Source organism: Callionymus lyra, chromosome 13 (genome assembly GCF_982586985.1).
Source record: "Callionymus lyra chromosome 13, fCalLyr1.hap1.1, whole genome shotgun sequence".
NCBI lineage: Eukaryota > Metazoa > Chordata > Actinopteri > Syngnathiformes > Callionymidae > Callionymus > Callionymus lyra.
In genome coordinates, this window is record NC_141830.1 from 6,994,130 (window position 1) to 7,011,434 (window position 17,305).

Here is a 17,305-nt window from a genome sequence, read left to right on the forward strand (position 1 = left end):
ACCTGACTGCACTCTCCTCTTCATCTCCCCTTGGATGACTTTAATTTTATTATTTTAACTGACAGAAGCTAAACTTTATTAACAAGGCTTTGATCACATAGTGTAAAGACCTTGTACAGATCAAAGAGATTTTTTTTTAAATATCTACAAAATTCACCGTTAAATAATTTATCAAAAAAACGATTAGTTAAGTTATGTTAGCTGAACTTGAAAAAAACCAAACTAGATCTGTATTTGTATTAATTAAATTCTACTTTTAATCCAATTCAGTTTATAATTTAAAGCTAATGTCGTAGTATAACCTTAGAAGCGTTTTTAATTATGCAGATAGAGAAGTCTTTTGTAAAGACCACTCAGTGGGCGGGACTCGACAAACCCACTGAGCAGGTAGAAGGATAAGTGAAGAACCAATCAGGAGCTCGGGTTCTGTGACATCGTGGTAGGGCGGGGCATCACGCGAGACGCTCCGCCCGTTGATTGGACGCGCTCTTCTAAACCCATCACCGAGCAGCCAATCAGGTGCGCCGCTCGATCTGCCCAGCAGTCGCGATCCAAGCTCATTCTGTGGCTCGTGTTGCCGAGCGACTCTGATGTACAGCATCTCGCCGGGTCCACTGGTTCCGTCCGCAGACAGCAAGAGACAAGCATGGACGTCCTCAAGTCACTGGGTCACCCGGAGGAGATTTTCAACCTTTTTAAATTCAAGCTAGGAGGCTGCAGCGCCGTCATGCCCAGGCTGGACTATGTGAGTAGAAGTTTCTCTTCAAAGGTCTGGGTCACTCTCTGGTTCTGATGCCAAACGGACGCAGATGACGATTGACTTGCGCTGGATTTAGGTTACGTAACGAGCTTGACGCTATTCAGCGGCGGTAGAAAGTTACAGGTTGATCCGGTGACCCAGAGATGCACGTTTATTTTGTATTATTTAAACGCTACTATATCAAACATATTGGCGTCAGCTCGTGTCAATCGCAAGTGTGCGAACAAATCCGAGTCGTTGATACTGGATTGTGTCAAACAATCGTGTCCTGGAATTAAATATGAAATATTTTCACTCTGAGTAATAAAAAACACGTTCTATTGGATTTAATTTTAATTTTAATTTATATTAATCGGGGTTCAAATCAGTAGATTGTAGATATATGTTCACTCTTTTTAAAAGTCGTTTTAAAATGTTGTTTTTATTAACACTGAGTGATAGTTTAATTGAGAAACGTTATACATTTGAATGGTGAAACTGTAGTTCGTCATCCTGCCACAAGATGTCGACAAATTACATTTAAATGTCAAAGCAGTCAAAACCATCTAAATTGCTGTGACGCAGTTAAAAAAAATCTAAATTAATGTGGCGTATATCTTGAATGTGTTCGTCTGCTATATATTTTCAACAAACTAAAAAAGTAGTTTTTGGTACTTCTGCCGACTCGTAGCGATTCGGAGGGGGGCGTTTGTTTTGATCCGATGTGGGCGTGGCGTTTGCCAAATCTTCGCTTGACACACACGCCGACCTCCAAACGCCGTCCACGGCTCGCCCTCAGCTGTCTGCACCGCTCAGACTGTTCCCAGATCAGTCTCCACGCGCCGACCTCGCAGCTGCTCGTCCTCTACGCCACATGCACCGTCGTGTCGTTTAACCCGAGCTCGGTCGTGTCTCGTATGGCCGGAGCCTGCTGCAAGTGTTCACTCTCCCTCTTCAAGCGCTCTCTCTCGGTGGTCCCGCGGGGCCCCGCGCACCGTGCCCTCCTCCCGGGGTCGAGGCTCGGCGAGCGGGGCCTGCAGGAGGCCGCTCGCCCCTCCTGTGTCCTCAGACGCACCGGGTTCTACAGACACTCGACCTTCTTCTGTGTGTCCTGTCAGGACTCCATGAGTGACAGCCTGAGGACCTGCTACCTGTACCTGAACCAGACCAGCCGCAGCTTTGCAGCCGTGATCCAGGCGCTGGACGGGGAGCTGAGGTAAACACACGCACAAGTAGGGGCGTGTTTGCGTGAGTTGTGCAACCATGCAGACATGCACGAAGTTATCTAGCCGTTTGCAACAGTGTCAATACAGAAATGCATATCTTAGACGAACAGTTTAAGGTCGACTCAACTTCAAAATGACCCCAAAAAACATCCTGTTATTACGGTATTTTCTCTATGGCCAGTCGTGTTTATGTATTCATTGTATTATATTATTACATTCATTATCTGTAAAAGGTAAAAAAGATAAAAACTTGCGGCCCTTCGTTTGTTTTTTTCAAGTACAGACATTGCAAGGGAATACATTTTTTGTTCATCACATCAATGGTTATCATTTATCTAGCCTTGATTATACAGTTTAGATGGATCAGATATAAAAAAAATAGAGGAAAATATCCAGCATTTACCTTGAAATCACGCTAAAATCTATAAAACATTAAACAAAAATTGAAATCAGATTTTCAGAAATAAAATGCTAAAAGAATCTCTGCAAGAATCGACCTCTGGTGTGGCCCCTGCCAGTTGAGTTTGAGACCCCTGTTCTAAACATCTCAAACAATCAGTACTTCCTAAAAAACAATGTGCTCACATTTCCTCTGAGGCAGGTTCCTCTTTTCCCATTTTATTTCTCATTGGTCCTTTGGCTAATGATTCATGTTCCACCATCATCCTGTGATATATTAAATGGACTACTCGGCTGCTTCTTTAAATTCGTGAAAGACCCTTGTCAGTCTAATTTAGGTCAGAGCTGTCGATTAGGGAACGATGGCTGTTTGTGACGCTCCATCACATTTACCAACTCTCCGTCCTCTTTGCTTCGTAGACATGCAGTTTGCATTTTCTACCTGGTGCTGCGAGCGCTGGACACGGTGGAGGACGACATGAGCATCCCAATGGACAAGAAGGTTCCCATGTTGAACGACTTCCACATGTTCCTTTACCAGGAGGAGTGGAGCTTCATGTATAGTCAGGAGAAAGACCGGCAAGTGCTGGAAGATTTCCCGACGGTGAGTCAAATATTAATTTTTTTTTGCACATAAACTGAATTTGTTTGTTCAAAACAGATATCACTGGAATTCCGGAACCTTGCTCAGGTGTACAGGGACGTCATCTCTGACATCTGCCACCGCATGGGTGTGGGCATGGCGGAGTTCTTGGAGAAGAAAGTTGGCTCCATGAAGGAGTGGGACCAGGTGAATGTTATTGCCATGTCACAAGAATTTGACAAGAAAAGACACAAAGCAGAGTTAGACGAGCCATCGATTAAGCTCCAGTGACGGATCAGTGAATTTTTGGGACGGCGTTGCGAAGAAAAGATGGTTTGGACAATGAGCAGAGCAGGGAGATTGTTGGAGATAGAATATTGATTATGACAACTAGAATAAACGGAGAAGAAGACAGTCAACTTAGTTTATAGATCCAGCCTTACACCCCAGCTTCAGGTGAGGACCTGAAGCTGGGGTGTAAGTCTGGATCAGATCACTGATGTAAGGAGGACCATGAATAGATCTGAAAGTAAGAACCAGAATTTTAAAATGATCCTGAAAGAAACTGGCAGCCAGTGAAGAGTTTTAAGGATCGGAGAAATGTGAGTTCTTCTACTAGAGCAGGTCAGAATTCTCGCTGCAGAGTTTTGTATTAACTGCAGACGAGACAGATCCTTCTTGTTTAGACACCAAAATAAACTGTTACAATAGTCTAAACAAGAAGACACAAACTCATGGATTATAAACTCCAGATCGTGCTGTGACAACATTTTCCTAAGTTTAGAGATTTTTCTCAGTTGAAAGAAATAGTTTTTGGTCAGTTTTCTGCAGTGTTTGTGTTTTTGTGTCTTTGTTAAATACAACACCCAGGCTTCTCAGGCTCAGTTTGACAAGCACTGACTCAACCCTGGAGCTTTATCATCAGGAACAATAACCAGAGTTTCAGTTTTGTCCACATTGAGCTGCAAAGTGTTTTCACACATGTATTTAAAAGATAAGAGAATAACAGGTTATTAGTAATATTTATTTGTTAATTTTAGCACCATTTCAAAAATATCTGTACATAAGTAAACCAGCTGATTTAAGAATTTTATATAGTGTACTATTTTCATTTATTAATTGGTCTGTATACGCTGTATAACTGTTCTATCGGAGTGTTAATACTTCCCTCTCCCTCCTCTCTGCAGTATTGCCACTATGTGGCAGGTCTTGTCGGCATCGGACTCTCCCGCCTCTTCTCCGCGTCGCAACTCGAGGACCCCGAGGTCGGCCGCGACACCGAACTGGCGAACTCCATGGGCCTGTTCCTCCAGAAGACGAACATCATCCGAGATTATCTGGAGGACACGCAACAGGGTCGCGCTTTCTGGCCAAAAGAGGTGCGGATATGAGATTCTTTATGTGTTGCTAGCCAAACAACTTCAGATTCAGTTCTTACCGCGTAGAACAACGTTTCTGTTTTGAATCTATTTTAAGGTTTGTAACTTTTATAAATCCACTAAAATGATAAATATCGTTATTTATTTAAAGTCTTAAATCAGTTAAAATATTAAGAATTCTATACAGAAATTCATGGATATACAGGACAGTTTCAAAAAAACAAATGGAAGCTCGTGTGTTGTGGTGTATTAAAAGTTCAGATATGTTATTATTGGCAGTGATGTTCTGTACATGGAACTGTTGGCCACTTGGTGGCAGCACTGAAGCGCATGTGCGTGAACTGCTGAACTTTGAAACAAACTATTTCTTATCAAGAATTTGGCAGGTGATGTTTGTCCAATTGCTCAGTGTCCTTATCTCGCCTGATATTTTTTTAGTTTTCTAAAGCTCCTGCTGCTTGAATAAGAAACAATAGACTAGAATGAAAAGCAACTAAAGTAAACGTACAAACATTTCTTTGCAGGAAAACAATTTCCGGTTACGAATAGATGATATATAATATTGAGTGAAAAATAAACACATGTGAACAAAATTCATGGCAAGGTGTGACACTGAAGTAAAATCTGGACATGTAAATGTCATTTCTGCAGGCCTGGAGTCAGTTTGCAGGTCGCCTGGAGGACTTGGCCCACCCGGAGAAACTGGAGTCCGCTCTGTCCTGTTTAAACCTGCTGGTCACCGATGCTTTGCATCACGTCCCCGATGTCATCGTCTACCTGTCTCGCCTCCGCAACCAGAGCGTCTTCAATTTCTGCGCCATTCCTCAGGTGAGCAGTCGACCTCTTCTTATCATTTAAGATCATGGCACTTTTAAGAGCTCCTTTTTTTCCTCAATTAAATTAAAAACATTTTTTAATTTTCACATGGAATGACGGACATTTTAGTGATAAAGTAACTTTATTGAATTACATTTTTGGGGCAAAGATTTAACATATTGTTTCTGGCTCCCTCTCCTGTTAGAAAAATGTAATTGCAACAGTCTAGACTTCTGAAAATTAAAGCCACAATATGGTTATTTTTTAACATAACCAAAGAAAGGAATTTTCTAAAAACTTTAAAAAGTACTCTCAGTCCATCAATTATCACAACAAAAATGAAAAAAACTAGTAAATGTTACACTGAAAGTGTTTTTTAACGTCAGTTTTAATGCCTCTTATGACCAGGTGATGGCGATAGCTACATTGTCGGTGTGCTACAACAACCCACTGGTGTTCCAGGGGGTGGTGAAGATCCGGAAGGGTCAGGCCGTGACCCTCATGATGGAGGCCACCAACATCCACGCGGTGCAGACCATCATCGGCCAGTACAATCAAGAGGTAGCAGACGACCAACGATTCACTCCTTCATGTTCCTCCGCCTCACCCGCTTCTCTCTCCAGATCCTGCAGAAGGTCTCCCTGGTGGATCCGTCCAGAGAGAGAACCCTGAGCACCCTGGCACTGATCCGAGATCGCACGGCGGCGGCGGCGCAGCAGTCGACCATCTCCTCTAAGACGCACACGCCCATGTACCTGTCGGCCGCCATGTTGCTGGCCGCTCTCAGCTGGCAGTACCTGAGCACCGCGGCCCAGACGCAGGGCGCCGGCGACATGAAGGGACAGTAGCCGGCGTGTCTTCGTAGAGGACCTTCTAAAAGCTGCTGCAGGACTTTGGACTTTTTTTTAATTGATGAGATACCAACAGCGGTTTGGTGGTTTGACTGCTGATGTTTTCGTCCAAGGGAGTCGGAGCACATACAGGATGAGAGGATTAATACACAGAATTATATTTTCCCCTCAGTTAGGTCACAAAAAAAAGGATATTTTTGTAAATCAATGTGTTAATAATAAGAACAAAAAACGACTGCCTTCTTTTGATTTGTAAATATTTAATTTTGAGGTTTATAACGTCAATGAAGTGTGGAGGGTTGATGTGGAAAACGAGCAACAGACAATCTCTGACGTACAAATACTGTGATAATAAGTACATCACAGGTTTTTTTTCTTATTATTATTCCGTAGATTCCCTGACCAGACATTTGAAAAGTGTGTTTAAGAACTGAATTCAACAGAATTTCCAGCATTATTCATACTTATTTAATGTTGAACTAGTTCCCTATTTTGCCTTCAAGGTCCCAAATATGAAATCCCTATTTTTAAATGTTTCATTTGAATAATAAAATAGTAGTAACATGTCAATATTTGTGAAAAAATGGACCCTATTTTGAGTTAAGATAAGTAAACGGTTACCCTTTTAAATCCTTTTCGTACTGTTATAAATGTTTATACATTGATAAAGAATAACCAGTAATTTCATCAATTAATTATGTGTTTCTATGAGAGGAACTCAAGTATGTCAACACGTTTCCTCTTGCTGCTACTTCTCTAAACTCCAAACGGGTGAAGGGATTTAAAAACGTTGCACGAATAATGCTTGTCAAAGCTAGCAAAGTGTCCTTATAGCTCTGGTGGGTCTTAAAAATGGAGTGGAGAAACCAAAGGTTCCAGACAGTCATCGTCATGTGACATTTGTATATTAAGGAAAATAAAGATGTGAAGATGATCTTTTGTGCCTTGTTTGCGTTTAAAGAAGGAGGTAATAGTTTTATGGGTTTCAAGGTGCAAGTTCTCCATGTCATGAAGGGACCATTCACCTGCACAGGTAGAAAAAAAGACATTTGATTGTCACATGAGTTATAGAACTCATTAAACCGGCATGTGATCCTGTTGCTTATAACGCAGTGAAGAAAGCAGTTCTGTTCACTTCAAGATCAGGAAGATCGACTGCAGCAGGTAAAGTTGATTTGAATAATATTCAATTAAAGTTTGAAGATTAAAAATGCCACTGTGTTTTTAATGTTTAATATTATCAGGACATATTTTAAATCATATTTTGCAAAGAAAGTTTTTCCTTTTTTATTACTAAATTGTATTACATTATTGCACCGTTGCTACTTCAAGTTGTATATAAAAAGACACATTTTTATTGTTGTTTATATACAGTATATATATCAGAATAAGAATTATTTATTGTCTTTTCTTTTTATATACAAACATTTATGATGTATTTTTGGATTTTATGTACTGCTTTTTAGTATGTTTTCTTTTTCTTTTTATCATATTCCAAAATCTTTGCTATTATTTCTTCTCACATAATTCTCTTTTTCATCGAGATATCATCAAAATAATCACCAAACTTGCCTAAAAAGTACTACTGTTTTGGTATTTTAATGCATCATTACTACATTTGAACATAAATGTATTTCTACAAATGCGTTACATTATTCAGACGACTCACTAATGGAGTAATCGTGGGTGAAATCATGTTCTCTCTGACTCTGACACTATATTTTTTTGTAGTCTCAGGATGCAGCTCCTTGCCCTCCTCCTCGTGACGGCCCTGGTGTCAGTCAGCTACGCTGAACTGCCCTTCCTTACCAGAGAGATGGTTGACCAAGTTAACAAGGCAAACTCTACTTGGAAGGTGAGGTTAGGTTAGATGGTAAATAGAAGTTCACTTACACCAACAATAAAAAATAATAGTTATGATAAATTACAATTATTAATGAAATAATATGTGTGGTCCGGAGCACAGACAAAAGGAGAGTTTTAATAGACAAAATAATACAAAATAAACAACTAACACGGTGAGTTCAATCTCAACGTCTCGTGTCCAATCAAGTACAGAGTACATTCTACCACTAGATGGAGCTGTTCCTCTCATACATTGTCCAACAATGTAGGTTAGTTTCATGCGGTGACTCGTTTATTTAGTATGATAATGAAAAACGTAAAAATATCGTTTGACGCATTAAATGTATGTGTAGCTTTACTTGGAAAAATAACCATAATTAAAAAAATATTTTTGAATGATTACGAGCGATCTATATATAGAATGTAATAGTTCCGTTTTTTTCATTTGATGAATTTGACATAATTATTGCACACAAATGAATTCAATACGGTATAATTTTGATAAACACTTTATTCAAAGTTATTCAAGTTTGTTTTGTACTTGCATGGCAAGATACAATTATAATTGAGTTAATGTAAAACTGTTCCCGGATTCAACATAATATAGTTTGATTCTCAAAGATCTGCACATAAAACCTAGAAAACCCCTGCAGTCTCTATTCATCACTGCTAATGATAACTTAATTACGTTGAATTACAGTCACAACTTTCTGACCTATTTTTCCTCCAGGCTGAGCTGAACTTTCAGAACATCGACGAGCTCTATCTGAAGAGTCTTTGTGGAACATTATTGAAGGGACCCAAACTGCCGGAGGTGTAAGTACCAGAGGGAGACTCTTATGAGGTCAGCAGAGTTCTTGAAGTACCTCATCTGTCCCTTCAGGCTTCACGATACTTCACGAGTCAACCTTCCAGACACCTTTGACGCTCGCACTCAGTGGCCCAACTGTCCCACCATCAGTGAGGTCAGAGACCAGGGCAACTGTGGCTCCTGCTGGGTAAGACTGATCCATACGCTGAAGGCATCATTGGATTGTCACATAAACAACTGTAACTCTTCTCAAATGTACTGATTCCCGGCAGGCGTTCGGAGCCGCCGAAGCCATCTCTGATCGCTTGTGCATCCACAGCAGCGGGAAGGTCTTGGTGCAGATTTCGGCCGAAGATCTGCTCACATGCTGCGAAGAGTGTGGAATGGGGTAAGAGTCGGTGTGCCTACAGATTTGAGAAGGTTAAGAATAGGAGCACATGTTATGCATGAAGCTGGACTCACTGGTGACCGTTGCAGAGTGGAGATCACTGGACAAACTACTGTCCATCATGGATGATTACAGTCATCCTCTGAACACTGTTGTCTGTGAGCAGAGAAGCAGATGGAGCACGAATGCTCCTCCCATGATGCAACACTAATAGACTCAGGGACTCATTTATTCCTCGTGATATTAGATTGTTTAATTCTGATGTCATCTTGCCTCTCACCTTTCTTTTTATTGCACTTTGTTCTTGTTTTATGAATCTGGAGCTCCACAGGGATCAATAAAGTTTATCCATCCATCTATCCGTCCTTCCTTCCTTCCTTCCTTCCTTCCTTCCTTCCTTCCTTCCTTCCTTCCTTCCTTCCTTCCTTCCTTCCTTCCTTCCTTCCTTCCTTCCTTCCTCCCTTCCTTCCTTCCTTCCTTCCTTCCTTCCTTCCTTCCTTCCTTCCTTCCTTCCTTCCTTCCTTCCTTCCTTCCTTCCTTCCTCCCTCCCTCCCTCCCTCCCTCCCTTCCTTCCTTCCTTCCTTCTACATTATATGGTTATAGTCAAGTACGAATAAAAATATATTGACATTATTAATATACTTCAGATTTTAACCAACGGACCAACGACGACACTGATTTTGTACATGTAGATGTCCCTCACTCGTGAACAAGATCGCAGGTTATGGGGTCATTTTGTCAAAACAAAAAAGAATCTAAGTATAAAGAACATTGATCAAAGACAAGGATACAAAGATTAACATGGAAAATCATCTTTTCACTTCACTCCTGTTACCAAACTCAGAATTAAACAAGCTAATAGTATGAGGAATGAATGAGTCCCTGAGTCTATTAGTGTTGCATCATGGGAGGAATCATGGTATCTCGTCTAAGTTTAGACATATTTTAGACTTCTTTTGATGTACAGTAAGTTAAGACCTCTTTTGCATCTGAGGAGGAATTGGTGTATCATACAATCAAATCTGGTTCTAGATGTTATGGTGGTTACCCGTCTGCTGCCTGGGACTTCTGGACGAAGAAAGGGTTAGTAACTGGTGGCCTGTACGGCTCTAACAAGGGTAAGGAAGCCACAAGTGTGAGTCGGTTTCTGAGCCGAGTGATCATATCTGTGTGCGCAGGTTGTCGCCCCTACACCATTGCTCCATGCGAACACCACGTCAACGGAACACGACCTCCCTGCCAGGGCGAGACGGACACCCCCAAGTGTGATCAGCAGTGCATCGACGGATACTCGCCGTCCTATCAGAAGGACAAATACTTTGGTATGTTGGCGCTCCACTGTTTTCCTCGCGTCATCAGACTGATTTATTTATTTATTTTCCTCCGACAGGAAAGCGCAGCTACACGCTCCCGTCGGACCAAACTCAGATCATGACAGAGATGTTCAAGAACGGACCTGTAGAGGCGGCGTTCTCCGTCTACGCCGACTTTCTCCTCTATAAGTCCGGTGAGAACCTCAACGTTTTATTCATTAAGAAAGCAAAAAAAACACACGTAAAAGTAGATGTTTTAGTTCAGTGAATGTGTTACTTTGGTTCTCTTATCCAAGCATAAACATAATTAACCCGCTCTGTTGTTGAACCGTAGGTGTTTACCAGCACCTCACTGGGGAAATGCTCGGTGGTCATGCCATCAAAATCCTTGGATGGGGGACCGAGAAGGGCACCCCCTACTGGCTGGCTGCAAACTCTTGGAACAATGACTGGGGAATGAATGGTAGGACATTTTGAAAATATTTCTAACAAATCAATAGCATTAACTTTTTGTTCCTACTCCAGGTTTCTTCAAGATCAAACGCGGGAACGACGAGTGCGGGATCGAGTCCGAGATGGTGGCCGGAATCCCCATGATCTAGACTACAGTGTTCTCCAAATATGTTTCATCTTTTTATGATGCAGTTTGTCTTTTAAAACAATGATGGTTGGTTATGACAATTTTTTCTTCTTCTGAATTTAAATAAAAAGAAAAAGAAACGCATTTATTGACGTTTTATTTTAGGTTGTTGTTGATTAATTTGGTCAGCCTTTTTTGTACATATTAAGAAGGCACACAAATCCCATTAAGGTTTTAGCTCTACTGGCATTTTTGAGACAGCAGGAGTTATTTGAGGATGCACTAAGACAGGGGCTGGCAATTAAAATTCTTCAAGGGCCACATAAAATTATGTGAATGTTGTTAGGGGCCGTCGAGCAAAAAGAAAGACGAGAAAATCCCTTAAAAAAAGGACACTCGTCGTTAGGCCGTGACATTTATTAAGATAAATAACCTGCAATTTTATTCTTGTATATATGAGTTTTTTTCAAAACATTTCTTCAACTAACTTAAATATATATATATACTAAAATATTTTGAGGGATTAATATATACTCAAAAAATTACACACAAAAAGTAGGGAAAAAGTAAGTAAGTGTTATGTGAAAATGTAAATAAATAATAATAAATACAAAATACACTTTTTAATGCATTAGAACCATTTATATATAATCATACTTTGACCGCACTTTGTGGGCCGCACTTTGCCCAGGTCTGCACTAAGAGAACCTAGAGCTATGCCAAGCTGATTATTTACATCCTTTTACACCATTTTAATTTCCAATTTGACATTTAATTTCCAATTTCTAAATCACTCAATGCTGTACAAATGATCAACTTTTTATTGCTATACTTTTGGTCCTGTTTGAAGTCACGTAGTCAATAAACATTCTGGATTCAATGCAATAAACTGTATTGTGCAGATATGACACTGACATTACATGTCAATCAAAATATAAACTATTTGGAAAAGCATTATCAAAATTCCATCCCCTCTCACGTTGTTTCTCATGTTGTCAATATGCTGATTTATAATTGTTTACATTAAAAAGAGATCAGAACTCTTTTGTGCCGCCTCGAAGACCCGGTTCGTTCACGACAGACCCATCACGAAGGTGTACTTCAGGTGAGAGCTCGTGCAGGAGGAGCTGAAAACATGGAATTACACGTCGTTTCTGGGAGAATCATTCACTTGTAAGTAACTCTATATTAAAGTATACCTGTTTCCATCACTTGGCTGAAAATATCGCACTACTTTTTGGAGTTTTAGACAGTTGAGAGGAAGCTAGCTGCTAGCCAAAAAAAACCATGACTTCATGAAAACTGTTGCCGTTTTTGTAATTTTTTTTATTAATTCCATTATGATTTTAAATGTTATTTAACTATGTTAAAGTTTTTTTGTTATTAAGCCAAAAGTATAATTTTATTTGTTACATCTGTTTTTAACGCGATGTTTTGGAATTGTAATTTGAATGGCGACCGCTTATTGGTTAGAACGACACCACGTGACACGTCACCGTCACTGTGTTGGCGGGTCTGGAGAAAGACTCTTCCAGTTCAAACCCTCTGTTGTTATCGCTTCTCGGCCTTTTGGCTAAGATCAAGTGTAGTATCTGTTCTTATCAGTTTAATATCTGATACGTCCCCTACCCGGGGACCATATATTAAATTGATTTTTGGAGCAGGGAGATGGAATAGGGGCTTGCTCCGTCCACTCCACGCATCGACCTGGTATTGCAGTACCTCCAGGAACGGTGCACCCCCTCTAGTGGTCAAATACAATATTCAGTAATGATGAATAATGGCCCTAAATGGTCTTGGGTTTATTCATATATTATGCATTTACACGTTGTCGATATTCTACTTTTAATAATATTAAATGTATGTACAAGACCACGTATTTATTTAAAGTGAACACAAACATATGAAGATACTAACAAAGCTCCACCAGTGGCTGATCTAGATCAATTTTAACGCAGGACCCAAGGTTTTTAATCACAGGGACTACGGTGGCTGAGAGGTGCAAAACAAATGTAACAAATTCACGAAACAAAACACAAATCACTTATCATTAAAACAAATTCACAGAACAAAAAACTATCGCGGAAACAACTTTGTAAATGTGTAAAGTTGTTTCAGCGATTGTGTGTTTTGTTCCAAGCATTTGTAAAGTTGTTTCAGCGATTGTGAGTTTTGTGCCGTGTATTTATAAGTGTGTGTGTTTGTGCTGTGAATTTGTAAAGTTGTTTCAGCGATTGTGAGTTTTGTTCCGTGAATTTGTAAAGTTGTTTCATCGATTGTGAGTTTTGTTCCAAGCATTTGTAAAGTTGTTTCAGCGATTGTGAGTTTTGTTCCGTGAATTTGTAAAGTTGTTTCAGCGATTGTGAGTTTTGTTCCGTGAATTTGTAAAGTTGTTTCATCAATTGTGAGTTTTGTTCCAAGCATTTGTAAAGTTGTTTCAGCGATTGTGTGTTTTGTTCCGATCATTTGTAAAGTTGTCTCAGCGATTGAGTTTTTTGTGCCGTGTATTTGTAAAGTTGTTTCAGCGATTGTGAGTTTTGTGCCGTGTATTTGTAAAGTTGTTTCAGCGATTGTGAGTTTTGTGCCGTGTATTTGCACATTTGTTTCAGCGATTGTGAGTTTTGTTCTGTGAATTTGTAAAGTTGTTTCATCGATTGTGAGTTTTGTTCCGTGAATTTGTAAAGTTGTTTCATCGATTGTGTGTTTTATTCCGAGCATTTGTAAAGTTGTCTCAGCGATTGAGTTTTTAGTGCCGTGTATTTGTAAAGTTGTTTCAGCGATTGTGAGTTTTGTGCCGTGTATTTGTAAAGTTGTTTCAGCGATTGTGAGTTTTGTGCCGTGTATTTGCACATTTGTTTCAGCGATTGTGAGTTTTGTTCTGTGAATTTGTAAAGTTGTTTCATCGATTGTGAGTTTTGTTCCGTGAATTTGTAAAGTTATTTCATCGATTGTGAGTTTTGTTCCGTGAATTTGTAAAGTTGTTTCATCGATTGTGTGTTTTATTCCGAGCATTTGTAAAGTTGTCTCAGCGATTGAGTTTTTTGTGCCGTGTATTTGTAAAGTTGTTTCAGCGATTGTGAGTTTTGTGCCGTGTATTTGTAAAGTTGTTTCAGCGATTGTGAGTTTTGTGCAGTGTATTTGCACATTTGTTTCAGCGATTGTGGGTTTTGTTCCGTGAATTTGTAAAGTTGTTTCAGCGATTGTGAGTTGTGTGCCGTGTATTTATAAATGTGTGTGTTTGTGCTGTGAATTTGTAAAGTTGTTTCAGCGATTGTGTGTTTTGTTCCAAGCATTTGTAAAGTTGTTTCAGCGATTGTGAGTTGTGTGCCGTGTATTTATAAATGTGTGTGTTTGTGCTGTGAATTTGTAAAGTTGTTTCAGCGATTGTGTGTTTTGTTCCAAGCATTTGTAAAGTTGTTTCAGGGATTGTGAGTTTTGTACTGTGAATTTGTTAAGTTGTTTCAGCGATTGTGAGTTTTGTTCCAAGCATTTGTAAAGTTGTTTCAGCGATTGTGAGTTTTGTGCCGTGTATTTGCACATTTGTTTCAGCGATTGTGAGTTTTGTTCTGTGAATTTGTAAAGTTGTTTCATCGATTGTGAGTTTTGTTCCGTGAATTTGTAAAGTTGTTTCATCGATTGTGAGTTTTGTTCCGTGAATTTGTAAAGTTGTTTCATCGATTGTGTGTTTTATTCCGAGCATTTGTAAAGTTGTCTCAGCGATTGAGTTTTTTGTGCCGTGTATTTGTAAAGTTGTTTCAGCGATTGTGAGTTTTGTGCCGTGTATTTGTAAAGTTGTTTCAGCGATTGTGAGTTTTGTGCAGTGTATTTGCACATTTGTTTCAGCGATTGTGGGTTTTGTTCCGTGAATTTGTAAAGTTGTTTCAGCGATTGTGAGTTGTGTGCCGTGTATTTATAAATGTGTGTGTTTGTGCTGTGAATTTGTAAAGTTGTTTCAGCGATTGTGTGTTTTGTTCCAAGCATTTGTAAAGTTGTTTCAGCGATTGTGAGTTGTGTGCCGTGTATTTATAAATGTGTGTGTTTGTGCTGTGAATTTGTAAAGTTGTTTCAGCGATTGTGTGTTTTGTTCCAAGCATTTGTAAAGTTGTTTCAGGGATTGTGAGTTTTGTACTGTGAATTTGTTAAGTTGTTTCAGCGATTGTGAGTTTTGTTCCAAGCATTTGTAAAGTTGTTTCAGCGATTGTGAGTTTTGTGCCGTGTATTTGCACATTTGTTTCAGCGATTGTGAGTTTTGTTCTGTGAATTTGTAAAGTTGTTTCATCGATTGTGAGTTTTGTTACGTGAATTTGTAAAGTTGTTTCATCGATTGTGAGTTTTGTTCCGTGAATTTGTAAAGTTGTTTCATCGATTGTGTGTTTTATTCCGAGCATTTGTAAAGTTGTCTCAGCGATTGAGTTTTTTGTGCCGTGTATTTGTAAAGTTGTTTCAGCGATTGTGAGTTTTGTGCCGTGTATTTGTAAAGTTGTTTCAGCGATTGTGAGTTTTGTGCCGTGTATTTGCACATTTGTTTCAGCGATTGTGAGTTTTGTTCTGTGAATTTGTAAAGTTGTTTCATCCATTGTGAGTTTTGTTCCGTGAATTTGTAAAGTTGTTTCATCGATTGTGAGTTTTGTTCCGTGAATTTGTAAAGTTGTTTCATCGATTGTGTGTTTTATTCCGAGCATTTGTAAAGTTGTCTCAGCGATTGAGTTTTTTGTGCCGTGTATTTGTAAAGTTGTTTCAGCGATTGTGAGTTTTGTGCCGTGTATTTGTAAAGTTGTTTCAGCGATTGTGAGTTTTGTGCCGTGTATTTGTAAAGTTGTTTCAGCGATTGTGAGTTTTGTGCCGTGTATTTGCACATTTGTTTCAGCGATTGTGAGTTTTGTTCCGTGTATTTGTAAAGTTGTTTCAGCGATTGTGAGTTTTGTGCCGTGTATTTGCACATTTGTTTCAGCGATTGTGAGTTTTGTTCTGTGAATTTGTAAAGTTGTTTCATCGATTGTGAGTTTTGTTACGTGAATTTGTAAAGTTGTTTCATCGATTGTGAGTTTTGTTCCGTGAATTTGTAAAGTTGTTTCATCGATTGTGTGTTTTATTCCGAGCATTTGTAAAGTTGTCTCAGCGATTGAGTTTTTTGTGCCGTGTATTTGTAAAGTTGTTTCAGCGATTGTGAGTTTTGTGCCGTGTATTTGTAAAGTTGTTTCAGCGATTGTGTGTTTTGTTCCAAGCATTTGTAAAGTTGTTTCAGCGATTGTGAGTTGTGTGCCGTGTATTTATAAATGTGTGTGTTTGTGCTGTGAATTTGTAAAGTTGTTTCAGCGATTGTGTGTTTTGTTCCAAGCATTTGTAAAGTTGTTTCAGGGATTGTGAGTTTTGTACTGTGAATTTGTTAAGTTGTTTCAGCGATTGTGAGTTTTGTTCCAAGCATTTGTAAAGTTGTTTCAGCGATTGTGAGTTTTGTGCCGTGTATTTGCACATTTGTTTCAGCGATTGTGAGTTTTGTTCTGTGAATTTGTAAAGTTGTTTCATCGATTGTGAGTTTTGTTACGTGAATTTGTAAAGTTGTTTCATCGATTGTGAGTTTTGTTCCGTGAATTTGTAAAGTTGTTTCATCGATTGTGTGTTTTATTCCGAGCATTTGTAAAGTTGTCTCAGCGATTGAGTTTTTTGTGCCGTGTATTTGTAAAGTTGTTTCAGCGATTGTGAGTTTTGTGCCGTGTATTTGTAAAGTTGTTTCAGCGATTGTGAGTTTTGTGCCGTGTATTTGTAAAGTTGTTTCAGCGATTGTGTGTTTTGTTCCAAGCATTTGTAAAGTTGTTTCAGCGATTGTGAGTTGTGTGCCGTGTATTTATAAATGTGTGTGTTTGTGCTGTGAATTTGTAAAGTTGTTTCAGCGATTGTGTGTTTTGTTCCAAGCATTTGTAAAGTTGTTTCAGGGATTGTGAGTTTTGTACTGTGAATTTGTTAAGTTGTTTCAGCGATTGTGAGTTTTGTTCCAAGCATTTGTAAAATTGTTTCAGCGATTGTGAGTTTTGTGCCGTGTATTTGCACATTTGTTTCAGCGATTGTGAGTTTTGTTCTGTGAATTTGTAAAGTTGTTTCATCGATTGTGAGTTTTGTTACGTGAATTTGTAAAGTTGTTTCAGCGATTGTGAGTTTTGTGCCGTGTATTTGTAAAGTTGTTTCAGCGATTGTGAGTTTTGTGCCGTGTATTTGTAAAGTTGTTTCAGCGATTGTGAGTTTTGTGCCGTGTATTTGCACATTTGTTTCAGCGATTGTGAGTTTTGTTCCGTGTATTTGTAAAGTTGTTTCAGCGATTGTGAGTTTTGTTCCGTGAATTTGTAAAGTTGTTTCATCGATTGTGTGTTTTATTCCGAG

General features: G+C 39.2%; 2 protein-coding genes and 1 non-coding gene across 4 annotated transcripts; all 3 read left to right on the plus strand.

Moving 5' to 3' along the window:
• Positions 1-596: 596 nt before the first annotated feature.
• Positions 597-6,945, plus strand: fdft1 (farnesyl-diphosphate farnesyltransferase 1). Of its 2 annotated transcripts, XM_087805418.1 has the most exons (8): positions 597-745; positions 1,858-1,955; positions 2,785-2,968; positions 3,026-3,154; positions 4,135-4,326; positions 4,978-5,154; positions 5,551-5,703; positions 5,766-6,944. In XM_087805418.1, the coding sequence occupies exons 1-8, from the start codon at positions 647-649 to the stop codon at positions 5,988-5,990; spliced, it is 1,257 nt and encodes a 418-aa protein (XP_087661544.1). In that variant the 5' UTR covers positions 597-646; the 3' UTR covers positions 5,991-6,944. The 2 variants fall into 2 exon arrangements, with proteins under 2 accessions (XP_087661544.1, XP_087661543.1); XM_087805417.1 differs by lacking the exon at positions 597-745 and having other exon boundaries at positions 1,505-1,955; positions 5,766-6,945.
• A 199-nt stretch (positions 6,946-7,144) lies between these two features.
• ctsbb (cathepsin Bb) lies at positions 7,145-10,967 on the plus strand. The gene is made up of 10 exons (XM_087805366.1): positions 7,145-7,157; positions 7,725-7,848; positions 8,569-8,654; positions 8,722-8,836; positions 8,922-9,037; positions 10,070-10,155; positions 10,216-10,359; positions 10,428-10,544; positions 10,685-10,813; positions 10,876-10,967. Exons 2-10 carry the CDS (start codon positions 7,732-7,734, stop codon positions 10,950-10,952), a joined length of 987 nt encoding a protein of 328 aa, XP_087661492.1. The 5' UTR covers positions 7,145-7,157; positions 7,725-7,731; the 3' UTR covers positions 10,953-10,967.
• A 1,516-nt stretch (positions 10,968-12,483) lies between these two features.
• On the plus strand, positions 12,484-12,674 carry LOC148067218 (U2 spliceosomal RNA). The gene has a single exon (XR_015713288.1). It is a non-coding gene; the product is annotated as a U2 spliceosomal RNA (small nuclear RNA).
• Positions 12,675-17,305: the final 4,631 nt, after the last annotated feature.